Source organism: Microcaecilia unicolor, chromosome 8, assembly GCF_901765095.1.
Source record: "Microcaecilia unicolor chromosome 8, aMicUni1.1, whole genome shotgun sequence".
NCBI lineage: Eukaryota > Metazoa > Chordata > Amphibia > Gymnophiona > Siphonopidae > Microcaecilia > Microcaecilia unicolor.
The window spans coordinates 60498022-60526004 of NC_044038.1; the positions used below are offsets into that span (position 1 = coordinate 60498022).

The following is a 27983-nucleotide window of genomic DNA, read 5'->3' on the forward strand; positions in this document are numbered from 1 at the left end:
GGCAAAATGCAAAAGACAAGAGAACATGATCTGAAGCTACAAAAGGCGACATCATGTACAGGAGGATAAACGAAAGGGCATATGAAATGTTATATATGATGCTCTCCACTTCATAGGCTTTGAGAAAAGCAGACTGTAGGCCAGACAAAAACATAAATGAAATAATGTTATGGAAGAACTAGCTGCCAGTTAGGGTGATCATGTTACAGAGTGTTTTTCCTAGTGCAACTGTGCCTGCATCATCAGTGAACAGGTAGAAGAGCAAACAAGATCATTTCAAGGGCACATGAAGCATTAGCAAAATGATGTTTTCAGAAGCTGAATGGGATCAGCTGTCATGATATGCCAGACGATGTTGCACTGGGAAAAGGAGCTTATTGGGGAAAGCACCAAAGGGAAATGGGAGGTGGTTTAAAATTTTTACAGAGATAAAAACATGTAAACACATCAAGATGTCAGGAAACAAATATCTGAAAAGAGGAGGTCATTTAAAATGATTGAAAGAGGAAGGCCAAACTGATAACCTATAGCAGAGTGAAATCAAACAGGATAAAATTAGCAATGAAAGATGTACTGTGAAAGGTACAAAAATCAACTCCCAATGGTTCTGAATGTATATGTTGACAAAGGATGAAAGAGGCTTAGCTGTGGATGAGATAGGAAACAATCACCTGGAATGAGGACAAAGGTATTGTGAAATAGATTGCTTTCTGTGAGAAGAGCCTGGGATAGAAATACAGACCAACAAGGGCACTAGGCACTGACAAACAAAACCTGGCATGGGTAAAAGAAAAAAAAAAACCAGACACTGAAAACTGATAAAGACAAGACACCTGAACTACAGAGCTTCCAAGTTATCCAATTGTAGCAGGGTGTTTTTAAGCCAGTCCTAGATTTCAGACAACCTCATCCTGTTGCATTATGGGACCTGCAGAACTGATTTCAATGGGTTGAATCAGGGACTACAAATTCCACACTGCTTTGAGATATAAGTTTAAAACCAGAACCAGCTAAAAAATCTCCCTCCTAGAACCGGATAACTTGGCAGCTCTGGAACCAGAAGAAATTCATCCCAGAGTACTCCATGAAATGAGTGAAGTGGTGGCTCATCCTCAGAAAGCCACGTGGTAGAGCCGCACACTGATGGCTGAGCGTTTGGTATCTTCCATAAAATTACCAATAAAATATATGGTGATGTAGTAAGCTAATGAGATGCAAATTCAAAGTGTGCAGAACTTGCATGCTAATCAGGGAAAGCCTGCCGGGCACATGTACACAAAGGTTCTGCAGATAAGGAAAGTGCCAGCATAAATCTGCTCATAAACCACAATGTAATTCTGCACATAAATATCAGCCTCACAAACATTTCTTACACATAAACCCCTGGATTCTATATAGCAAGACCAAAATTGAATGCGCAAATCTGGTTGTATACTGGCACCCAACTTACCCTCCCCCCCCCCCTTTCACAAAGTCACGCAGTACTGCACCGGTAGCCAGTAGCGCAGCTTTGTAAAAGGAGGGGGGTGGGGGAGTTAGGCGTCAGTATTTACACCAAGTTTTACTTGGCATAAATGGACATGCCTAAAATTAGATGCAGACATAGCCACTAGCCGTATTCTATAAACCACACCTAAATCTAGGCACGGTTTAAAGAATATGCCTAGGCAGAAATTTTTTGGGCTCCAATTTTTCAGGTGCCATATATATATATATGAACCACGCTGTAGGCATGCTAACATTTTTACCGTGCACTAATGCTAGAGACATCCATATATTTCTATGGGTATTTCTAGTGTTAGCGAGCATGCGTTAGCACACCTTAGTAAACAGGGCCCATAGAATCTAGCCCACAATTTTTGGAAGGCTAATATTTATGTGCAGAACATTCCAGTTCTTGCACAGACTTGCTGGCACTTTTCTTCAGACACACGAACAGAGCTGTTGTCTCCCATTCTGTCTTTTAAGGTTGCAGGTACTTGTTATGGTTGCACAAAAAACTGTCTGGAAACCCCAAAAACTGGCATTAATTTCTTTCAACTAATCCTTCTATGCTGCCTGGGCTTGGCAGTGAATTTCTTCCACTGTGCATGCATTAAATCCATTGTTTATATCTGTGTGTTATGGAGGAAAACCTAATCATCTCATTAACATGCATTTTCATATGCTGTGTGCCCATGTGTACGGCGCAAGTTAACTTCTGCATTGAACCCTTTAGCGCATTGTATGCCCAGTAATGTGCAAATACACCTTATCATAACCATGTGCTTACACTCATAGTTGATTTCTGCACTGCTCCTTCAGTTAGAAAGATCAGGATCCGCAGACTGCTGAAGTCCTTGTTCAAAAAGAAACCAAAACAGAAGCAGGTAGCTATAAACCAATTAACTTCCAGCATTTTATGTGGAACTGACAAAAAAAGCCCGACAAAATAGCTCCCTATTTTGTTACAGGAGCTATTTTGTCAAGAGATATTTTGTTACAAGGCTATTTTGTCCAGGCTATTATGTCAGGTACCTGGTCAAAACAGTCCAGGCAAAAAAGCCCCGACAAAAGGGCCCAAACATAAAATAGCCTCTACAAAAAAACTGACAAAAAAGCCCCTGACAAAATAGCCTCCAGCAAATCAGCCCCTGACAAAAGGGCCTGCCCACAATTTGGCCTCTAACAAATGAACCCCCTGACAAAAGAACCTGCCTTTGAGTATTTTACCTGCTGCTGCAACTGTGTGTCTTTCTGAGCCGAGGTATGTTTCTGCGTTGCCCCAGAAGTGTTCCTTCTGTTGTGTTCCACCTCATCTGATGCAACGTCCTATGTCCATATAGGCAGGACACATCAGAGAATGCTTCCAGGACCAGCCAAAGCAGCTTGACGCTGCCAGTGGACCACAGGAACGTTGGAGGATTGCCAGGGGAGAAAGGCGGGAAAGATATTGGACCACGGAGACTGTCCTTCTTTGTTAAACTGTACAGCGCTCTAGAAATGTTAAGTAGTAGTAGGAAGAGGGAGACATGTTGAGAGGTGGAGAGGGGGAGAAGAGATGCTGGACCCTCTGAGGGAGGGAGACAGTTTTTACTATACTTCTTATTTTTGTGAAGGGCTATGGGCAATTTTGTTAGGGGCTATTTTGTCAAGGGTAATTTTGTTGCGATCCATTTTGTCAAGGGCCATTTTGTTACAAGGCTATTTTGTCGGGGTGCTCTTATAGTATGCTATAAGTTAAGGGATGAATTCTCTATGTGACACACACAAAAAAAATCAGTGCTGAATAAAGTGCTATTCTATAAAACGCACTTTAAATTTAGGTGTGGTTTTTAGAATAGTGCTTATACCCGGGAATTGTGCCAAACTTTAGGTGTGGTCATTTGTACCAATTGAAACATGGTGAAAATATTTGTGCCTAAATTAGGCGCACATCCCCACTATTCTATAATTACCCATGCAAATTTTAGGAATGCCCCCATTACGCCCACCACCTTTTAGAGCTTGTGTGTAAAATTTAGGCATGGATCAGACGAGAAAATGACAACCAGAATGGTTAAAAGGTGAAGTATAAGAGGCTATTACAGCCTAAAGATTGTCCTTCAAAGAATGGAAAAAAGATCCAAATGAAGAAAACAATAAGCACTGGCAAGTTAGATGCAAAGCATTAATAAAGAAGGCTAAAAGAGAATATGAAGAGAAACTTGCCACAGAGGCTAAAACTCATAGTAACAACTTTTTCAGATACATCAGAAGCAGAAAGCCTGCAAGGGAATCCATGGGACTGTTAGCAAAAGGGGCGCTCAGGGAGGACAAGGCCATAGTGGAGAAATTGAATGAATTCTGTACCGGAAATGGTTTTCAAGGATGATGATGCAGAGGAACTGAAAGAAATCTCGGTGAACCTGGAAGATGTACTGAGCCAAACTGACAAATTAAAAAGTATTAAATCACTTGGACCAGATGGCATACATCCAAGGGTACTCAAAGAACTCAAGCATGAAATTGCTGATTTGCTGTTAGTAACATGTAACCTGTTGTTAAAATCATCCGTAGTACCTGAAGATTGAAGGGTGGCCAATGTGACACCAGTTTTTAAAAAGGGTTCTAGGGGTGATCAGGGAAATTATAGACAGGTAAGCCTGACATCGGTGCCGGGCAAAATAGTGAAAACAATTAAAAAGAATAAAATTACAGAAAACATAGACAAACATGGTTTATGTAGAAATCGTTTTTATTGAATGGACACACTCAGCATGAGTTCAGCCAATGGAAATCTTGCCTCGCCAATTTGCTACATTTATTTGAAGGCGTCAGTAGACGTGTGGATAAAGGTGAGCTGGTTGATGTGGTGGTATCTAGATTTTCGGAAAACTTTTGAGAGACTCCTGAGAAAATTAAAGAGTCATGGGATAGGAGGCAAGGTTCTGGTGTGGATTAGGAATTGGCTATTGGACAGAAAACAGAGGGTAGGGTTAAATGGTCATTTCTCTCAGTGGAGGAGGGTGAACAGTGGAGTGCTGCAGGGATTTGTATTGGGACCAGTGCTAGCTAACATAGATATAAATGATATGGAAATCGGAAAGATGAGTGAGGTGATTAAATTTGAAGATGATACAAAACTATTCAAAGTTGTTAAAACGTGTGGGCTGTGAAATATTGCAAGAAGACCTTAGGAAACTGAAAGACTAGGCATTCAAATGGCAGATGAAATTTAATGTGGACAAATGCAAGGTGATGCACATTGGAAAGAATCATTTGAAACAACACAAAAAAAGCCACAGAAGTGGAGAAACTGGATCCGCTACGAGAAGAAATGCAGAGACAAGGGTGTAGCGTGATCAACAGGACACTTCCAAACAAATCCAAGGAGACAAGAGATGGCAAAATATTCTTTAATAGTAGATAAGACAACATGGCACCGTGTTTCAGTGAACACTGCCTGCCTCAGGAGTCTTTAAAAAGGCTGTTGAAGTGTAAATAAAGCTGAGAGACGAGTTGAGTGCAAAAAATGCCAACTAGCAGTATCACTATATCATTGCTGATACAGCTTTACTGCTATTTGGCATTTTTTGCAAGCGACAGACATGGGAAGCTACTGCTTGCCCTGGGATTTGTAGTATGGAGTATTGCCATGATTAGGGTTTCTGCTAGGTACTTGTGACCTCGCTTGGCCACTGTTTGGAAAACAGGATACTGGACTAGATGGCTACTCTTATGCTCATATGCCTAAATTTACATACATATATTTTAATTAAACGTAATTCGTGCCAATAGCTATTTGTTAACAGCCAATTATCGGCATTAAGTAGCTCGTTATTCAATTAAATTATGTGCACACATTGGGCCCGTGCCCAAATTTGCACATGCAATTCTTAGCAACTTTTATAGAATTCAGGGGTAAGCGCATAAACTAGAGACACACCCATGCCCTGCCCTTGTATACACCCCCTTGCAGTTACATACTATCTTATAAAACACATAGTGCAAATACACGCTTCTCTCAGCACTTATGCACATCATTGCTGGTGCCCAGTTATAGAACTGCCCTGCCCATTCAGAAAACAGCAGTGTGTAGCTATATTTAGGATTATTTTTTCCTATGTGCATCAATTTGTACTGGCTCACATTAAATTTCAATTGGTATTTATATGCTCAGCTCTCTAGTTTGTCAATACCTCACTGTCCACTTATGTTCTAACTACTTTGCATACTTTTATGGCATCTTTAATTTGATCACTTCTGTCATTGCTTCCTTTTCCAGATTGTTAATGTTTAAGGAAACACCTCTGGCAACACCCTGGGACACTTCACTATTCACCCTTTTCCACTGGCAAAACTAGCCATTTAGTCTGACTCGTTACTTTGTGTGTTTTAAAGTCACCTATCCACAGTAAGAAATTGCCTTCTATCCCGTGACACTTTAACTCCCTGAGAAGTCTCTCATGAGAGATTTTATCAAATACCTTCTGAAAATCTAAGTACTCTATATCAGCTGGTTCACCTTTATTCAAATGCTTATTCTCACAGAATTCTAATAAATCAGTAAGACATAACTTCCCATTCCAAACTCCATGCTGGCTCCTCCCCTTTAAGCCATGTTTATTCATATGATCACTAATTTTGTTCTTAATAGATACCATTATCGTAACAGCTTCTGACATCAGACTCATGGGTCTATAATTACTTGTTATCACTCCTGGAGTCTCTTTTAAAAACTGGCATTATATTGGCTCAAATTCGTCTCCTGAAGACTGGAAGGCAATGACAGGTTACAGACTACCAATAACAGGTCTGCAATTTTCTATTTGAGTTCCTTTAGAATGCTGTGGTGAAAGTCATCAGGTTCCAATAATTTGCTACTACGCTGTTTGTTGATTTGCGCTAGCACCTCTACCAGGTTCACACTGATTTGATTCAGTTCTTCTGAATCATTATGTACAATGAATGTTTCTAGTGTGGGAACCTCTCCAACATTCTCCATCATAGAGACTTAAGCGAAGAGTTTAGTTTTTCCTGAATTAGGCAATAAAGTTTGTGGAAAACATCCGCTTGGTTTCCTCTTCTTTTGTGACCTATCTATTCCTATTGCTGTTGCATTTCCATGAAGATCGTACCTTCTCCTTGTTGTTTTTGTTACCTAAATATATAAGACACCCTAAATATATGGCACCTGCAAGCCTGAAGGCTATTGAAGTGGTGTACATTTAGGTACAGTAGATATTTTTCAGGTCCAAGAGGGATCACATTAAAAAAAAAAAAAGAGCTACAGTGGGGTTTGAAGCTATGTCCCTTGGTTTACAGTCCACTGCACTAACCAACCACTAGCCTACTCCTTGGTTCTGCAAGAACATCTCTGTAACCACATTTTTAAAAATGATCCCAGACACTCATGTCCTTGGTTTTTGTCATTCAAAAATTGGACATTTCAATTTGGAAAATAGATCTTTACTTTGACTCTTTTCAGTGCAAAAGCGTCTACCTCATAGCCATAATCGAAAAATAAATACAGATGTTTTCCATGTTTGATTATGGCTGTGAGATGGCCATGGGTTTTTTGGATGTTATGAGGAGGACTTTTTATTTTTGGGGCAGACATTTTTTTTTAAATGCCCCTCCAAGGTATGTAGAAATCTCTCATGCACATTCATTGTCGAAATCCTGAAAAACTGGCCTGCTTGTGGACCTCAACTACCAGAATTGAGTAGCCCTGCTCTATGTGCTAACTATCCTTTTCCTTACCTGCTTCTCGGTTTCAGGATAAAGAAGGTACTGCATGCAGTCCTGCACTACTGGTTTCTGCCAAGAAATACTGCAGGGGAAAAGAAAAAAAAACACAAATGTTACTGGGCTCAGAAAATCTTTAGGAATTTTTCATGGGTCACTTAAGGTAGAAGGTGTTTCTACTACTACTGCTGCTACTACTATTATCATTTCTATAGCGCTACTAGATGTACACAGTGCTGTACACTAAACATGTACAAGACAATCCCTGCTCGACAGAGTTTACAATCTATTAAAGACAAACAGGACAAATAAGGGATTAGGGAATTACTTACAGTGGGAATGATTAAAATAGACGTGGGTACTGAACAAGTGAATAGGAGTTAGGAGTTAAAAGTAGCCTCAAAAAGATGGGTTTTTATCCTAGATTTAAATACAGCCAGAGACAGAGCTCAGGAAGTCTATTTCACACACACACAGTGCAGCAAAATATAAGGAAAGGAGTCTGGAGTTGGCAGTGGAGGAGAAGGGTATAGATAAGAAAAATGTACTCAATCAACAGAGTTCCTGGGCAGCAATGTCAGACAGGAAGGCTGAGACTTGGGCCTGGATTCCTGCTGAAATTTCTGGGATAAACAGGTAGATCTGAGAGTCATCAGCATAAAGATGATACTGAAAACAATAGGAGGAGGTCAGAGCACCAAAGAAATAAGTACAGATAAAGAAGAGGTCCCAAGACAGAGCCCTGAGGTACACCGACAGGATAGCAGTGGAGGAGGATGCATCAGAACACATATTAAACATGCAATGGGAGAGATAAGAAGAAAATCAAGACAGAACAGAGCCCTGAAATCCAAGTGAGGACAGCATATCAAGTAGCAGGTGGTGATCAACAGTATTAAATGCAGCAGATAGAGGCCTTTGCCAGTAACAGGTCAATGGAGACGAGCAAGGGCTGCTTCAATTGAATGTAGAAAGCAAAAGCTAGATTGTAGTGGATCAAGAATAACGAGATGAAAGAAAGTCAAGAAAATGACATGTAGAGCATGTTCAAGTAGCATGGATAAGAAAGGAAGAAGGGAGATAGGGCAATAGTTGGAAGGGCAGGTAGGGTCCAGTGAAGATTTTTTGAAGAGTGGTGTAACTACAGCTTGCTTGAAGGCATCAGGAACAGTTGAACTGGAAAGTGAAAGATTGACGATATGACAGATAAAAGGGATGACAGTAGGAGAGATAGTGCTGAGTAGATGGGTGGGAATAGGATCAGAAGAACAGATAGTCAATTTGGAGGAGGAAAGAAAATGTGCAGTTTCTTCTGCAGTGATTTCAGAAAAGGAAGAAAAGTTGGTAGGAGTTGAAGGAAGGTTGAGAGAATGAAGTGAGGGAAGAGGTGAGGTGGCTTGGCTGAGAACTCAAGGTTAATCTTGTAAACCTTGTCATGGAAGTACTCAGCCACAATGTGGGGAGAAAATGGAGAGGTGACTGGAGGTAAAGGCACTTTGAGGACAGAGTGGCAAAGAGACAGTGAGGATTGGAGCCAAGAGAGTTTGTCAAATGGATGTAGTAATCTTGTTTGGCAAATGAAAGAGTAGACTGGAAGGAGGTCAGCAAGAATTTGAAATGTATAAAGTCAGCATGGGCACTGGATTTTAGCCAAAGGCATTCAGCATACTGGGCACAGGAACACAGGTGGCAGATTCTAGAGGTCAGCAAGGCTAGTCTTTGGTACACCTTACAGAATGGGGAATGGGATGAGCAAGAGTGTCTAAAGAAAAGTATTATAGGAAGAGACAGCCACATTGACAGACTTGAATAACATAGTGGTTGAGAAGAGAGATGAAAATGTGGTGGAAAGAATGCAAGTCAATAGCCTGAAGATGTCAAAATGTATTGGTGGAGAGTGGATGGGACTGAAGGGCAGTGGTGTACCAAGGGGGGTGAGGGGCGGTGGGGGCGTTCCACCCCGGGTGCACACCGCATGCCTTTCAGTTCCACTCGTTCCGTGCTCCCTCTGCCCCGGAACAGGTTACTTCCTGTTCCGGGGCAGAGGGAGCATAGAACGAGCGAAGCTGACAGGCGCGCGGCACCCCCCCCCCCCCCCCAGCAGGTAAAAATTCACCCGGGAGGTGTGTCCTTTCGCTGGGGGGGGTGTCCTTTCGTCGGGGGGGGGGGGGTCGCGCTGCACCCGGGGGGGGGGCGCATCGGCGATCCGCCCTGGGTGTCAGCCACCCTAGGAACGCCACTGCTGAAGGGGGGCGGGGAGGGTGATTACATATGAAAGTTATCAGATGACGATCAGAGAGGGGAAGGACTGAGGTGGAGAAATTAGAGAGGGAGAGTTGGAGAAGAAGACAGGATCAAGGCGGTGGCCAATCTGGGGAGTAGGGGTAGTGGAGCACAGCTGAAGGTTGAATGAGGATGCTAAAATGAAAAGCTTAGAAGCATAAGAGTCAAAGGAGTCATTTGCATGAATGTTAAAATCCTCAAGAATAAGGGAAGGAGATGAAGGTTTGAGAAAGAAGGAAAGCCGATAACTTGTGAGTTGCTGTAGGAGCACAACACCGCTTTTTTGACTGAGGACACCAAGCAAACCAATCTCCAGTCCCATTCTTTAAACTCTCTAGTTGCTGATGCTATATGGCTGGCGGGGGCCCTGGTCTCAGTAGCTGACCCCATTCCATTGCTTATAAGTTGCTACAATAATGCAAGGAAGGTGCATTTGTCTCATGCTTCCCTGAAAAGTGACCGTACTCGACTATACAACACTCACTCTTGTGTACCACTGTATGAGACAAAACTCCAATGTTAAAAAGAAAGTGAGAGAGATATTTTGCTCTCAGATTTTATAATCTTTTAGTAAAAGCCTTATCCCAAAGAAAACTACTACCAAAATGGAAAGTTAAATGGTTTATAGATTAACAATACTCTGCCTCCTTTCCTCTAGAAACTGACACTACTTGCACAGTTGTTTAAGTTATGTTGTATCAAAAGTGAAAATAGAGGGCTCTATAAATGTCCTTTAATATTTATGTGTTAAAGCAGTATACTATAAATGTAAGCACACGTGACACACTTACATTTAGTTATAAAATGAGGGGGATAATTGCTTAAGTTAGCTTTGTAAAAGGACTGCTTAGGCTTAGGCGGTTAATTTACAACCAGAACACAAGTCATTCAACTGTATAAAAAAGGTCCAGGCAACATTATCATATACCTATCAATAGTTTTAGCTAAAGATGACCTGTTATTGAAGATTCCCCAGGAAGGATTACCAAAGCTCCAAACTGATTTATTGAACAATGTTAAATGATTCAAATTTAGTGGTTTATTTAAAAATGGGGTTTAATTTTTGCAATTTTAGGATTGAACGGTGTAGAAAAGTGGGAGATCGGGTAGGTTGATCTTACTGCACATTGCTCAGATAGTTTTAACTAGCTCTTGAGCAGTATATAAAAGATTTTATTAATATTAATAATTTACTATGCAGTAAGGATAAATTTAATTGATGATTAGTTTATTTATTTATTGGGATTTATTAACTGCCTGTATGATGAGATTCACCCAAGGTGGTGTACAGCAGATATAGGTTGACATTAAAACTTGCAATAGTAAAATGGCCAAATTATAAACATAAATAAAATCAATGAAGTAAACTGGAGATAGGGAAACTGAATCCTAATAATGGGAACAGCATGATCCTGGGTCAGAAATACACACATTAAAAGTTATCAGTGTCACTTTAAAAACTTCATGTAGCACAACAGTAGTAAATTTCAATTGTAATTTTTTTTTTAAAGTGGGATATATTGCATTGGATAATAACACTTTACAAAAGATTGCCTTAGTGCTGACAGCTTTCAGATCAACCTTTGGTTTGTTCATGGCAGGTTGCTTCTTTTGCTGAATGTCTTTTCTTTACTAAACCAACAATTGAATGGTGAGACAAGAAAGGAAACAGCAGCTACAGTAACAGACAGATGATCAAAAGCCCCGTGCTGTTTCAAACAGTGCTCTAAAATAGCGCTGGAACAGCGCGGGGCTTTACCGCACCAATGATCAAAGATAATTGCATGCAAATTTAAGCATGCAATTATCACTTATCGTGGGGTAGAAGTGCGAGCGAATTGTGCCTGAGCATGCGATAAGCACAATCCTCCCGCACTTGTTTAAGAGGTCTGGGCTGTCAAAAGCCGAAACCTGGCTAAAGGTCCATGGGACCACCAGGCCCTGACTACCCCTGCCACGAGCAACGGGGGCTGGAGGTCCGGCAGGCCTCCAGTCCCCCCAACGATCCCCCCCCCCCCAGGTTCAGGGAGTGCTGGAGATCCCGTGGGTCTCCAGCCCCCCCAACCCCCCAGCAAATGGTCCCTGGTGGTCCAGTGGGCACCGACCAACCCCCCCCCCCCCAGCGACAGGGGGGCTGGAGGTCCATTGGACTGCAAGCCCCCCCACTCCGGTGATTCCCCCCAGGTTCAGGGAGGGCTGGATATCTGGTGGGTCTCCAGCCCTCCCAACTCCCCCCACCAGCATTGGCTAGGGTCCCAATGTCAATCGTCAATCCGCCCCCCTCCCTACCCCCCCCCTACCTTGCGTTGGAGGAGGGAGGTAGCCTGCCTCCCTCCTCTTCCTTCGACGCCACAAAATGGCGGCGCCCAGCCCAGTGCATCCTGGGATGCACTGGGCGGGGCTATACACCATATAAGGGATTCCCTGGGGCACTTCACTATTCACCCTCCTCCACTAAGAGAACTGGCCATTTAACCCTATCCTCTGCTTTCTATCCATCAACCAATTCCTAATCCACAACAGAACATTACCTTCTATCCCATGGGTTTTTAATTTTCTCAGGAGTCTCTCATGAGGAACTTGTCAAACATTTCTATCAGGCTTATTTTCGAAAGAGTAGGGCGCCCATCTTTCCACACAAATCAGGAGATGGGGGTTCTTCTCACAGGGTCGCCCAAATCAGCATAATCGAAAGCCGATTTTGAGCGCCCTCAACTGCTTTCCATCACGGGGACGACCAAAGCTCACGGGGGCGTGTCGGAAGCATAGCAAAGGTGGGACTGGGGTGTGCTTAACATGTGGGCGCCCTCGGCCGATAATGGAAAAAAGAAGGGAGTCCCTAACAAACACTTGGACGACTTTACTTGGTCCTTTTTTTTTTTTTACGACCAAGCCACAAAAATGTGCTCTAAATGACCAGATGACCACCAGAGGGAATCTGGGATGACCTCCCCTTACTCCCCCAGTGGTCACTAACCCCCTACCACCCTAAAAAAATGTTTTAAATATTTTTTCCAGCCTCTATTCCAGCCTCAAATATCATACCCAGCTCCATGACAGCAGTATGCAGGTCCTAGGACTAGTTTTAGTGGGTACTGCAGTGCACTTCAGGCAGGCAAACCCAGGCCCATCCCCCCTACCTGTTATACTTGTGGTGGTAAATGTGAGACCTCCAAAACCCACCACAAACCCACTGTACCCACATCTAGGTGCCCCCCTTCATCCGTAAGGGCTATGGTAGTGGTGTACAGTTGTGGGAAGTGGGTTTTGGGGGAGGCCTCAGCACACAAGGTAATGGAGCTGTGCACCTGGGAGCTTTATCTGAAGTCCACTGCAGTGCCCCCTAGGGTGCCTGGTTGGTGTCCTGGCATGTCAGGGGGACCAGTGCACTACGAATGCTGGCTCCTCCCATGACCAAATGGCTTGGATTTGGTCGTTTCTGAGATGGGCGTCCTCAGTTTCCATTATCACCGAAAATCTAGGGACGACCATCTCTAAGGTTGACCTAAATGTTGAGATTTGGGCGTCCCTGACCGTATTATCGAAACGAAAGATGGCTGCCCATCTTGTTTTGATAATACGGGTTTCCCCGTCCCTTCGCGGGGATGTCCTGCGAGGACGTCCTCAGGAAAACCTGGGTGCCCTGTTCGATTATGCCCCTCCACATCAACCGGCTCACCTTTATCCACAGGTTTATACAAGCATTCAAATAAATGAAGCAAATTTCCCTTGGCTGAATCCATGTTGACTCTGTCCCATTAAACCATGTTTGTCTATGCGTTCAGTGACTTTATTCTTTATAATAGTTTCCACTATTTTGCCTGGCACTGATGTCAGGTTTACCGGTCTGTAATTTCCTGGATCACCCCTAGATTCCTTTTTAAAAATAGGTGCTACATTGGCCACTCTCCAATCTTCAGGTACTAAGGACGATTTGCAGATCTGCAATTTCATATTTGAGTTCTTTCAGTTCCCCGGGGTGTATGCCATCCAGTCCAGGTGATTTACTACTCTTTAATTTGTCAATTTGGCTCAGTACATCTTCCAGGTTCATCGAGATTTCTTTCAGTTCTTCTGCATCATCTCCTTGAAAATCATCTCTAGTACAGGTAGATCTCTTACATCTTCTTCAGTAAAGACTGAGGCAAAGAATTCATTCAGTCTCTCTTCTATGGCCCTGTCCTCCCTGAGTGCCCTTTTTACTCCCATGGATTCCCTCATTTGCTTTCTGCTTCTGAAATACCTAAAAAAGTTATTACTATGAGTTTTTGCCTCCGAGGCGTTTTTCTTCATATTCTCTTTTGGCCTTCTCTATCAGTGCTCTGAATCTAATGTTGCTTCTTGTTTTCGTCATTCGGATCTTTTTTCCATATTCTGCAAGATGTTGTTTTGGCTCTAATAGCCTCTTTCACTTCTCCCTTTAACCATGCTGGCTGTCATTTGCATTTCTTTACACATTTATTAGTACATGGTCTGGTCTGGGCTTACAAAATGATATTCTTAAACAACGTCCATGCCTGATTTAAAGACCTAACCTTTGCAGCTGATCCTTTCAGATTTTTTTTTTTAACCATTTAATACAGCAAATAACAACAGATAGAGACCAAAATGTCCCATCTTGCCTACCCAGCAGGACTTGCTTTATTTGGGTAGACATGCAAATTCCCATATGGAACCCCATACCCACTTCCCCCATGTCTCTCAACCAACTTTTTCAAATTTGTACCACTACCTTTTAGGGTTGTAACTCTTGTTTCATGCAGATTATCTCAATGCTTTCTCATAGGTATAATGAAATGTCGCTCCATGAAGGCTGTCCCAATACTTCATTTCCATGGATCTTCTGTGTTTAGCTCACTCCTTTTTTTTTTAAATTCAGTTACTTGTCTTCCCTACATCCTCTAGCATGGCATTCCACGCATCCACCACTCTTTTACAATGAAAAAAATATTTTCTGTATCTACCTTCTTGGAACTTCATAATGTGACCCTTAGATCCATAACTTGCTTTCCATTGAAAAATGTGCCTTCTGGTGCATTAATAGCTTTCAGCTATTTAGGTATTTCTATCCTATCCCCTTCACACCTCTCCTCTGGACTCTACATATTTTGATCTTCAAGACTCCTCTCATATGACTTCTGATGCAGACCCCACACCATTTTGATGGCCTTTCTTGGAACCACATCTAGTCTATTTCTGTCCTTTCTGGGATGTGGCTTTGAGAACTGAACATAGCATTCTAGGTGAGGCCTCAATAATGATCAGTACAGTGGCACAATCACTTCCTGTTTTCTGCTGGTTATGTCTCTCCCTATGCATCTCTCTGGTTCCACTTGCTACCTTGAAATTATCAAATCGCTGTCACTCTGAGATCTTGCTCCTAGTCAGTGCACAATGAAAAAGTACACACATTAAAATTTATAAAATATAACACTGACAGTAATGAAAAAAAGCTTAACTACAGGTTTAATTATGTTTTTGTGTTTCTGTTCATCAGTATGTGCATTAAACACCACATTTTAAAGCATTAATGGCTGATGCTAATGCTATCTAATACCGTTATATAAGTCTATAAATCGGGAAAACCCTTATGTACATGTACACTTTATTTTCACTGGTGAGGTATATGCATAGAGGATGTCCATCAGTGTATAATTTCTCCATATGGCAGGAGGGCTCCAAATCTTCTCCAGTAAAGACTAGAAATAAAAAGCACCTAGTTCCCATATCTTAGACCTCATCCTCTTCCTTCTTCCTGTTCAACCACCTTTTTGCATCAAAACTGTGGCATGATGCCAATATTCAAACAAGACTAGGCTTGTGAAGTTTTGCCAAGGGCCTTAGAAGCAACCAAGCTCAATTAGTTCAGAGCACTACCAGCCTTAAAATTGATAGCACTTGCTTCACTGCCAAGGTTAGATGCATCAAAGGCAGTGAGTTGTCCATCAGGATTTGAATTTAGCCCTTCAGATGTAAAAGCCTAGGAATCCAACTCTTGATGTCACATAAATTATTTAGTTATGTGTATAGATGCATTTCTGAATTTCTAGACATCTGTTCCAAGTAATTTATAAAAAGAAAAAAATTGATAACAATAAAATATACATGATAAAAATCATAAAGTCCCCAGAATCCCCAGGAAATCATCACATGATCAGGTAGAGGTCACAGAAGGAAACCAATAGGCTAAAGTCCTAGGAGTTGTGGAGACGTGGATGCAGAGACAGGCAGGCTCATCCCAGGAGAGTGTGGTGTAAGCTCAAGTAGATGGGAGAAAGCGGCCAAGACCCTGGGAGCTGCCTGTGTATCATGCCTACTCAGTTAAAGCACAGATGGGAACCTTGGGGAAAGTGACAATAAAAAGTAGCCCTAATGAAAACCCCAAGATTAAGCATGGGGTAAACCAGAAGGAAACAGACAGCAAACAAGCTCTTACCTGAAACAATGACCAAGGGTGCGACTTATGAGTTTAAGGTCTGTTTTCCAAAGAGGGTATATCTTGGGAAGGATGTGGGCCTTCATGTTCCCCAGGAAGGGTTGGGAACACCAGGATGGGGAAGGGAGAGAAGCTAACCTCCAGGCACACCAGATTGATCCTTAGAGAAATACTAGCAGGGGAGGGGCAGACATAGGCTGAAGCAGTCATGCAAGGAAGCCCAAATTGGAAGAGGGAATCCTGTGAGCAGACTGGGAATTGTAGTCTCAACCAAATCCTTCAAAAAGAGAAAAGGGTAGATAGAGTAAGCTCCTGAGGAAAAGGAAGAGGTGGGTTCAGAAGCTACTAGAAGCAAGGAAGAGAGCAACTAAAAGGGCAGTCTGCAGAGGAGCAGGAGAGAGACAGCCATTCTGAACAGAACCAGGGACTTGCCCTACCTCTGAAGCTATGGACATTGTGATTTGCCCTCACACTCTAATGCCTGAGGAAGGTAAGGACTGGGGTTAAAAGAAGCTATGAAGAGCTGATGGCTTAATTTAAGGAACAGTAAGTAAATGTAATTCCTTTGCCTCAACTCTGAGAAATGGTCAGTGGGAGGGTTCCAAAGCCAACAGAAATAAAGTACGGGATCATTCCCCTTCTGTCTTCTCCAGCCCTGGAAGACAGAGGCCAGAAAAGGGCAGTTGTGCTAGATGCTTGAGAAGCAGTGAAGCAGGTGAGAAGTTGGAAACACCTGCTGGGCTTTAAAGGAGAAAGCCCTCACAGAGTTGCCAAAGAGGCCCACTATTTGAGAAGGAGACTTTAGTAACGCCCAGCCCTGCTCATTCTGCCTCATGGCTCTGCCCCACACCATTCTGTTTGAGCAGTGCAGAAGTTGGCAATGCCAGAACTCCCACACATGCTCAGTTCAGGTACTTGGAAATGGAATACGTTCCACCCCTGGTGCAGGCAGCAAGGGAGGTGTGCGGAGCAGGCACACAGCTGTCGGCTCTGCCGGTCCCCTGCCCTCTTTAACGTTACTTCCTGTTTTGAGACAGGGGACTGGCAGAGCCAACAGCCGCGTGCCTGCTTCACGCACCCCTTTGCTGGGAGGAAAGGTCTGGTGAAGTGCTTTGGGGGGGGGGGGGGGGTGCAGCGGCGACCCGCCCTGGGTGGCGATCAAGCTAGGAATGCAACTGATGGAATATAAGATGATACTTTTTTATTTGACTAGCCTAAAACATTTTTTGATTAGCTTTCAGATGCCAAAACCTCCTGCTTCAGGTCAGGTCAGTATACTGACCTGAGGAAGGAAGTGTTGGTCTCTGAAAGCTAGTCAAAAATATAATAAAATTAGTCCAACGTAAAGGTATCGCCTTATTTTCCATTTTGTGTTTTATTTGCATTTATCAACTTTTATTAACACAGCTACCCTACATCATCCTAAATTAAAAAAATAATAATTTTCTACCTTTGATGTCTGGAGATTTTCTTTTTCTAACTGTGTTGGTCCTAGTCACTGGTTTCCGCTTTCCTTCATCTTTTCTTAACTTTCTTGCCAGGGTTGCCTGTCCATTTGTCATTTATCTCTCCTCTTTTTTTTTTTTTTTTTCAGTTTTCTTCAATTTATTTTTCTGCCTATCTTTCCAGATTTAATTCATTCTTTCTATCCAGTCTTTAATTTCCCTCTTTTTACTTCATCTTTCTCTAGCACTTGTTCTCCACTATGCCCCTTCCTCTTATTCTCCAGTCTTTCATTAACTCTAGCCTCTCCCCCTTTCCATCCAGCACCTCCGCTCTTTCTCTCCCCATCCTTCCATCCAGTGTCTTCCTTTACTATCCCCACCCCTCCATCTGTCTCCCTTCTTTCATCCCCATCTTCCCATCCACCCTCTCTCCCGAATCCTTCTATCCAGTGTCTACCCTTTTTCTTCCCATCCTTCTACCCAGCATCTTCTCTCTCTCTCTACCTTTTAGCACTCAGCATGAACTCTCTCCCAATCCTTCTATTCAGCATCTTCTCTCTCCTATTCCTTTCATCTAGCATTTCCCTTTTCCCCATCCTTCCATCTAGTGTCTCTCCTCTTTCTTTCCCTACCCTTCTATTCAGCATCTCCTTTCTCTCCCCATCCTTCCATCTAGCATCTCCTATATTTCTCTCCCTACCCTTCCATCCAGCAGCTCTCCTTTTCTGTCCCCATCCTTCCAGTATGTTATTATCTTTCTCTCTCCATCAGCATCTTCTATCTCTCCAGCCATTTTCCATACAGCATGCCTCCTCTTTCTCTCCCCATCTTTCCACTCATCTTCTGTCTCTTCCCCTCTTCCATCCATCTTTTCTCATCCTCATTCTGTTTATCATCTCCCGGCTCTCCCTCCCTCCCTGCGGTGTCTTCTGCTTCCTATGGGCTGTTGCTGCTTCTCCCAATGAGCAACAATGGCAGCAAAGAAATAAAAAGCAGGTGCAGGGCCGCAGTTCAGGCATGCGCAGTTGGCTCTTCCGGTTCCCTGTCTCCCCTCCCGATGTGAACTTCCTGTTCCAAGGAAAGGCATTGGCAGAGCCAACCACGCGCATGCCTAAAGACTGCGGCCCCACACTAGCTTTTTATTGTTTTTCAGCCACTGTTGCTTATCGGGAGAAGCAGCAGTGGCAGGTTTGATGGTGGCAGCGGCTCAACAGGAAAATTTCCCACTTTTCCAGGAGATGACCCACCAAAGTGGGAGTCTCCCGCTGAACGTGAGAGACTTGGCAAGTCTGTCCTTTTTTGAGGAAGCAGTGCTAGGTAGCAGAGAAGAACTAAATCAGGTCGGAGAAGTTGGAACTCCCTTCCAGGCTTTAAAGGAGAAAACCCTTGTGTGAAAACCTGAAGGTTGTGACACACAGTAGATGGAAACAGATATATAAAGCTGTGGAAAGAATGCTGGCTGTAAAGCTTAAAGGGGAAGATTTATGGGTAGAGGGTTGACAACCAGAGAGGAGTACTGCAGAGTTAACTAGTTTGCCTGAGTTGAGACTGTGTTTGCTTTTTATAACCATGATAAAGAACTGTGTTGATTGAAGAAGCAGTGTATTTGTAAGGACTACTCTGTTGGGGAGTATGGATGTTGAGGGAAAGACTCCGAAAAGTGAGCAAAACCATGCCTGAGATGCCCTATGTGTGGCAATATTTATGCAAGGTGAGCAAAAAAAAAGTAAACCCCTACAGTTTTTTGCCAGTTTCTCAGCAACCACTTTGAATTTCAATGAGAAATTTCATATACTTCGTTAGTTATCACATTTATGTATTACTATTAAACAAGATTTAATTATCTTAAGCTATGTGATGTTACTACATTTTAGCATTACTACCTAGTGATTTTTGCACATAAATGTTTGAGCTAAAACACAGTAAAATAATGTCATTCAAATGATACAATTAACAATATGTCAAAGTGTCCACCCCCAGCTTTAACAGTCACTTTAAGAAGTTCTTAACAACCTTGGCGATCGGTATCTGTGGCAGGCTGTCCCAGATCATCTGCAGCACTTCCTTGAGTTCAGCAATTGTCTGCAGCTTTGGACGGAGCTTGTGACAGACCTCCAATATTGCTCCCCAGACAAAAATCTGTGACATCATTAACAGTAAGCTGGAACCCTGGGGTTTTTTTTTTCCAAATAATGGTAGTTTTACAGTGCAAACATTTTTGAATTTGCGAAAATTGCTCGGCAGTCACACTAAAAAGTCTGTAACTTTCCCATGTTTAGAGATATTCTCAATCCACTCAGCACATAAATGTAGATAGTAACAACAAAGCTATACATTTTCATGATGAAATTCTAAGTGGTTGCTGAGAAAACAGCAAAAAAATCTAGGGGGTTATTTTTTTTGCTTTATCATGGGTATGTGTGTGTGTGTGTGTGTGCGCATGCCTGCGTGCACTTCCAGATGTAGGCCTGTGCATGAGCGGACATGTTAGGATGTGTGTGTAAGTATTTATATGTGTTGGTTCTCTGTGTGCCTGTGGAGATGAGAGGGGAGGAGTTGTTGAAATGTTCAATTCTGTAATTGCTATGTTACTGTGAATTAGTGTTTGTATGCTGCAGCTGTTTGAGCTGCTTTTCCCATTTTGGAGGGGAGGTGGTATGTGGCTTCATTTCTCTTCCACCTCTGCAGAAACTTCCAGGTCATTATTCAAAAGCACTACATTTTGGATAACAGCACCAGCTATTCAGATGTGCATTATACAGACAGTGCCTCTGAATATTCTTACAGACCATCTTGGAACAATGCCCATAGTACCAGGTGAAATGTGGGTGGAGCCAAGGCAGTTCCAGCACAAGTGACCACATTCAGCTGACTGGATAATTCAGACAGATAGAAGACTGTTTTAATCTGGATAAGCTATTCAGATAACAGAATGAATATTGCTATCATCCAGTGGTGGTGATTGCCTTAGCTGAATATTCAGTGCCAGCCACTATCCCCCTCATTCTATACCAAATTGCCTAAATTTAAGCACCTTATGTGCACTTATATTTATAGAATAATGCCATGTATGCAGGTAAGTGTACCCTTACCCGTGTAAATGGCAGCTACAATTACACGCTCAACATGAATAGCATTTAAGGGGGAGGGGCATGGGCCACTTACAGAACACTGTATGGTGTGCAGATATCACATCTAGGCGCTATCATCTACGCGAGCTATAGTCCTATTATACATGTTGGTGCCTACAATTAGGTACACCAATGCCAGGATACACTAATATTCTATAAGGTCACAAATTCTTAACATAATTATGCTGAAAATGGCAGGCATAAAGCGGTCACATATCTTAATGTTCCGTCAACTCGCTGGAACCCAACAGGTGCCTGTTTCGCAAAGCTTTGTCAAGGGATCTTCTGTAGTTGCAAATATCTACTGGACCTCTTGTGGCAGAGAGCAGGAGGGAGAATGCAGATAAACTGTTTGGCAGGAGGTGCACTCGCAAAACACGCACCTTGAATGAGTGGAGTAGTGGCCTAGTGGTTAGGGTGGTGGACTTTGGTCCTGAGGAACTGAGTTCGGTTCCCACTTCAGGCACAGGCAGCTCCTTGTGACTCTGGACAAGTCACTTAACCCTCCATTGCCCCATGTAAGCCGCATTGAGCCTGCCATGAGTGGGAAAGCTCGGGGAACAAATGTAACAAAAAAAAAATGCCACTAGTAGAGGTTAGTTTGCAGGATGGTGGGGCAGTTGTGAAGGTAGTTTTTGGAAGTGGGATGGTGAAGTAGTGAGGGCTGGAAGTACATTTTGGAGGCAGGACAGTTTGTGAGGTAGTGGGAGAATTTCATGTCTACCTTTGGAGGTGAGGCAATTGAAGGGGTATTTTTGGAAGTAAAGACAGCTTACAGGATGGAAGGGCAGTTGAAGGGAAAGTTTTTTGGAGCAGGGTAGTACTGCAGTGGTAGGGTAGTTTTTTTGAGGTAGGGAGAGTTTGGAGGGTTTGGGATTGGGAGACTAGAGAACAGGGAGAGACAGTTTGAAATGAGGATTTCCCTAACTGCTATGTTTCACTGTAAGTTTCTATTCTACAGAAACTGGAACTCATTCTCCCACAGAAATGCACTAGATCAGTTTTTTAAAGGAGGGAGGCGCATATTTCTCTGATTTGGCCCATTTTCAAACTCGATGTGCCTTTTTATCAGTTTATCCCTTAAACCATGTTTCATCCTAGTCCATTACATTTTCATAGAGTTAATTTGCTCCCAGACAGACATTCTTGACCCCTTTTGTACAATTCTCTCCAACTTCCATTGGGTTGGAAAGAATAATACAATGCAGTAAAAAAAATATCATAGACATAAATAAAACTAGATAGCATCTCCAATACTCTCTAATCCCACCTCTAGGCCTTAGCAGTCCTCTCACTCTTCCCTCTTCTCCTCTAAGCCTAGGAGTTGCAATTAGCTTTAACCTTCTGCACAGTTTTATGAATGATAGCAAAATAAATCAGAAAAATAACTATTATTTCAAAATGACAATATAAACAAAGGGGCTGGTTACCTTTATCCACTTAAGAGGACTGCATAAAAAGTGTCCTAATGTAAACAGTGCTAGAAATCTACTCTGATTGTCTTTTAAGTGACGTCTGGGCTGCTAAACATCATTAATATTGTCTGTTTTAATTATTTTCTGGTTTATTTTGCCATTACTGTTCAAATGTTATAGCGAGAGCGATATAGATATATATAAGCTCTATCTATTAGTTTGATTTCAGGACTCTAGATAGCAAAGGATTTGCGACATTTACACCACACTTTCAGGAACAAGCCTTTTATTTTGATCAAATATTCTATGGGGGTGCCGGCATCTTTGCTAACAGTATCCTGATCTCCAGTCTCCACTGCAACATAGCAGGGTGCCCTATTTGCAGCTCTTAATACAAAACTCCCACATCCATCTGGTGCATTCCACCCTGACTCTATCTCTGTTGCCAGTCTCTCTTGTCCAGCTAAGCAGCTCATTTCCCTAGTTTATAATGCCTTATGTTCTTTCTTACTCAAATTCTCTTTATTAGGTTATAAAAATACATGTTCAATTCAATTCTTGTATACCGCTAACATCCCCTTTTCCAGGGTTCAGTGCAGTTTACATTCTAGGTGAGAAAAAAGCAGATAGTGTGAGGTATGAGAAACATTAGAGACATTAGAGTGTAATGCATAAGTAAGGTATATTTTATGATATTAATCATAAATCCAGATTCTTCCAATGTAGTAAGCTTATTTTCAGAAACATACTGTCTCTGCATTGTTATTGTTTTGAAGACGCAATTATGTGTTGACAAGGTGGTTTCGGGTTGTGGTAGCAGATTAAGGGAAGCAAGTGGGGTAGACAGAGAGGGAACATAAAGGGTGTGAAGAGGAAGGGGTGGCGAGTTTGAGCCACACTTATGCTGCGTTGCAGTCCTGGGTAACCATAATTTCCCATTGCAGAGATGTTAGGATTTGTGGCATGGGATTGAGGGGGCTGGAGAGAGAGAAGTAACTGCTCATTTCACCATTATAGAGCTGCCAAATCTATTTACATTGTTCTTATTTGTTCCTAATTCTAATTTGAAGGTTTTCTAGCTTTTTTTGCCACTAATTTCTGGGTGGTGTTTTTGTTTTGTTTTTTAAATCTAGTATCATCCTAGTTGCTTGCCCTGACCATACTGGTGATACTGTATCCTAATAGAAAGAGTTCTGGAATTGGGTTCAGTTGTCAGCCTGTGGTTATGGTTATCCTGAAGGCTTGGCTCATTCATTCCCACCACATGCTAAAGATATCTACTCTCATTCCACATTCCTTCTAGAACTGAGAAGCGTGTCTGTGAATTCAATACATTTTAACTGGAATTAGTTATGTTCTCCTGAGGATTTTGTATTGTGGGTTAGATTGAGAATTTAAGGATCTGTTCCATCTATTAATATGTATGTGTGGGGGGGGGGGGGGGGGGAGTGGGCTCCATGGAGCATTCTGCCTGTATGTTCTTTAATCTAGTCAATAGTCCTTTCTACCCTTTAAAGAGTGCCATTTTGATTCTGAATGGTTTCCTTAGGGTTTTAGATGGGATTTTTTGTTGTTGGAAAGCTGAGGCAGCTCTTTTCCCATCTGATCATCTAGATGATAATTTTGCTAAGGTTTTAAACATGCCCTGTTGAAAACAGGATACTGGGCTTGATGGACCTTTGGTCTGTCCCAGTATGGCATGCTTATGTTCTTATATTTATAAAATACAACACCATGTGGGTGGTGTACCAGGAATTTGAGATTTGTTAGACTTTTGATGAATTGCTGTTTGCAATATACATTTTAAAAATACTACACCAGATACATGTGTAGAATTATGCACAGTGATTTTATATGTACTTTTCTACTGAAAGCAGGTATTCCGGAGGAGAAGGGAAGCAAAGTTGGTAGCAGTTTTCATTTTATACATGTAGGGGTCGATATTCAAAGCAATTTAAATGGCAGGAGAGACTCCTGACCAAATAAATCACCTTTGTGGGGCTCTCCACTGATATTGAGCCTACAAATAGGTGGGAAAATGTGGGATACAAATGTAACAAATAAATAAATAAATATTCAGCAGCATTAACTGGTTAATGCCGCCGAATAACTAAACTGAAAGTCGGCTATTTTGTGGTTGGTCTGGGGGTAGAGTTGGCACTTATGTGTTTAAGTGTTGATATTCAGCACTTAACTGCCTAAGTTAAGCAGCCAAATCAGACTGCACAAAACTCAGTGCTGTCGCTTTTAAGTGCTGAATATCACACGTAACTGCATAAGAGGTAGTCAGGTGCATAAACCTGGATATTCAGTATCAGTGCCCGGACATGGCTTTGGCATTGAATATGTGGGGATAACACTGCTGATGGCTAAAAACAAAACGCTCACTGTCACCCGCTGAATATCTACCCCATACTTTACAAAATGCAAAAGAATGCAAGCGTAACCCAATAAGCCATATGTATGTACATTTCCACCTGCTCCACAGCTATTTTAGCCTTTCCCATAACCTCTCTATCAGGATATTCTAATGTCCCTGTTTTGTGACTATACCTTAAAGATACCTCACATTGAATCATGAAACCTGAGTGAATGTAGGCTTTCCCCCATGATTTCATATAAACATCACTCTCTCTCTCCTTTTTAAATGATAGCACCAGTAGCTGGTTTTCAATCTGGTTAAGGTGGAACCCATCCTTCTAGAATGAGCTCTCCCTTCCCGATTCTTAAAATATCTAAAGCCATGTTTCCTGCGCAACTGTCTCATCCATTCAGAGCTCAGCCTGACTCTAGATTCCAATACAAAGAATGAGGAACATTTCTGAAAAGGCATCACAGCATACTTTTACACATTTCCATCTGACACTCCTGATCTCTCCAAATTCCAACTATATTTCGATACTGTGACCTCCTGGCTATTTGCTCATCGGCTAGTACTCAACCCTCAAAATCAATTGTATGCTGGGTCACTGGCTAATGAGATTGGCCTTCTGGCAGCCCCCAAGTGTTAGTGAAATGAAGAAGTAATCAGGATCATTGAACCTATCTGGGGATTCAGCTTGATCAGTGCTTGTCCTTGAGTCACAAGTAGCCCATGTTACCAGTCACTGTTTCTGGACACTGAGAAAGTTCAGATCACTTTGTAGTCTTCTTGATACCCCTTCTCAGCCTTCTCTTCTCTATGTAACTGATGCTTCTCAACTTGACTACTCTAACGCAATTTATGCTGGTTTGCCAAACTAACTCCTCAAATGAATACAATCCCCTCTATTTTTGCACCACCACTGGCTCACAATCCTCTACAGGATTCAATTCAAATTATTTACATTGGAACATAAAGCCATATACAGTACTCAGGAACCCCACCATACTTACATACTCTAATATCTCCTGTCTCCTCATTTCTTTCATTCTTCTCTTGGGGTTCATCTTGCAATCCCTCTCCCCAGCTCAGCATGCCTTCAGTCCACTAGAGATGGGGCTTTCTTTTTCCTCAGCTTGCTATGATGGAATTTTCTTCCCACCAAGCTTCAACTTGCGGCAGTGGTGTGCTGGAGAAGGCTCTCACAGGCTCGCAAGAGCCGGTTGTTAAGTTTTTAAGCATTTTGGGAGCCGGTTGTTAAAGTAGGGCCCTCCATGGCTACTTTAACAACTGGCTCCCAAAATGTGGGCTTGGGCCCCCTGCTGAATTCTCTTTTACTTTGCTGGTGGGATGCTGAGCCCTGCCAGCCAAGTAAATAGACTGCTGCTGCTCCCCACTCCTTGTTTCCAGCTCTGAGCAGCAGGCTGGGATATCTCGAGCATGTGTGAGAATTTCCAGCATGCTGCTCAGAGGAAGACGTTGGGAGTGGTGGCAGTCCATTTATTGGCTGCCAGCAAAGGTATGCCTAGCGTGCCTGAATGAAGGGAGGAAGGAGAGAGAGACAAGTGTTGCTTCCCCCCCCCCCCCCCCACCCCTGGCCCTTCCAACTGCAGAGCTGGCTACATCTGGAGAAAGAGCCTGTTGTTAAAATTTTACCAGCACACCCCTGACTTGAGGCCTCTTACATTAGATTTAAGGCAGCTCTTAAGACACATCTGTTCTCCAAGGCATATGGAAGTGCGTCTTGAAGGCGACATTTGCAACTAGCTTATTCCTGCAACCCCCCTCTCCTCTTCCTCAGTACCTCTCATTTTTCTCTTGCCTACTGTGACTACGGAGTTCCTTACCAGATTTCTTGACTTATTTATATTGTACACCACCTTGCTGCATTTACTGAAAGGCAGTATATTAAAATCTAAATAAACAAACATAAAATACTATGATTGAGGTTCTGGATTTCAGTTTCCTAACTAAAAGTCTAAATCTGGCTTCCAGAACCTCCTTCCCACACATTTTATGGCACTGATGCCCACGTGTATTCTGATTACTGGCTTCTCTCAGTACTTTCTAAAATCTTTTTAGGTGATGGATTAGGTCTACTACCTTTACACCAGGCAGGCAGGTTGCCAAGCAATCTTCATGCCCACCAGCCACCCAGCTATCTACAATCATCAACTACAATGGCAGCCATTCCTTCATAGGCACATACCCCTGAAGATAATCTATAAGTCTGATGTGATCACTGCCTAACAATCTACGAAGAGAGCTGTGAGATGACCCCCTACTGGCAAGTCTGATGGAAATGAGACCATACAACTAATTATGTTCATTGGAGTGTGCAAAAATCTGAGGCAGGTTTAGGCTGCAGGTAAGGTTGCAAATTTGCTATTTATTTTCTCTCACTGTAGAGGCTTTTGAGACTGTTGCAGCCTGAATACAGGGAGTAACACTTCCTCTGATAATATTGCTTCCTGTTCATTAATGACCTGCAACTAGTTTGATTAAGTGCAGATAATGTTTGGAGAGTGGTGCAGTATTCTTTCATAAGATTTGCTGTCCCTTTACTTTCTTCACAATTAGGTTTTCACCTGAGCAAGGAACATCTACCAGCCTTTCATGAACGTCTTAATGAAGACCAGAAACTCTTATCCATGCCAGACATTTTGCTCCATGAGTTGTGGAAGAAGATCATGATGAGATGTCAAATATGTTACAAACTAATCTATTCAGAAGTTTACAACATTGCTTTGCTTCATGATCATCAGCTACGGAAATGGGTTTTGAAGTTGACAGTACTGAATCTGCATACTGGCTGAGTTTTTAAAGTATTCAAGTATTTCACTATATACAACTGGTACAACATATTCTTTAATATTAACATGGAAATTTGGAAAAACAAATTCTCCCCTTACATCCTACTATCATTTCCTGCTAGTGCTGATGAATAGTGTTTTTACCTTTTCACTTTTTTAATGTAGAATCCACCACAATAAATTGGTGACAAAATTGCAGTTTCTCAAAGCGATGTGTTTGCTAAAGCTCACATGCAATATCAAATTTCTTAGGAACTGGGAGACTGGATGCTAGTGTCTATTAAATTCAAGTCTGTAAGTCCTGTAATAAATCCTGTAGTTAATCAATACGAATACTACTTTCATTTCGGAAACAGCTAAAAGGATATCTTTTTCAGCAAGCCTTCTTAGCAGTTAGATTGTGATATATTAGATGATGTTTTATTTGACAGCTGATGATTTACATTACTTTATTATGTTGATACGATGACAGTATTGTTGTTTTTGTTTTCATTATGTGAGTTTTTTTCGTTAGCCGCCTAGATATGTAGATGGGCAGGACATAAGATTTTATAAATAAAAAATAAATAGCAACAAACTTTGCTGGTGCCTTAATACACTTGTGAAGGCCAAACATATATGACCAATGTTCTGACATTTTTTGTAGAAAGGCTAAATAGGACATATCCTCAGGAGAACACATGCTTCTGGCCAGAGTAAGCAATGGATCAGACTGGGGTCCTATTGATTTCTTCTCTTCTGATGAGGAATAGTTTAAAAGCTCTAGCCCTTTCCATGAGTTTTCAGAGTCCAAAAAATAATGACAGAGAGTGCTAAAGCCCCGAGGCGTGTGGGAATCTCAAACATGTCAGCTCCTTCTCCTTCAGAAAAGACTTCTGGATCTTTCTGA

At 42.2% G+C, this 27983-nt stretch overlaps 1 protein-coding gene across 2 annotated transcripts in view; it reads right to left on the reverse strand.

Moving 5' to 3' along the window:
* The window catches only part of LOC115475870 (thioredoxin domain-containing protein 3 homolog), a 199188-nt gene that overhangs the window by 17392 nt on the left and 153813 nt on the right, over nucleotides 1–27983 (reverse strand). For both annotated transcript variants that reach the window (XM_030211926.1, XM_030211927.1), the window contains one exon: nucleotides 7225–7294. In XM_030211926.1, the coding sequence (XP_030067786.1) occupies nucleotides 7225–7294 (70 nt within the window). The remainder of the gene's footprint in view (nucleotides 1–7224; nucleotides 7295–27983) is intronic.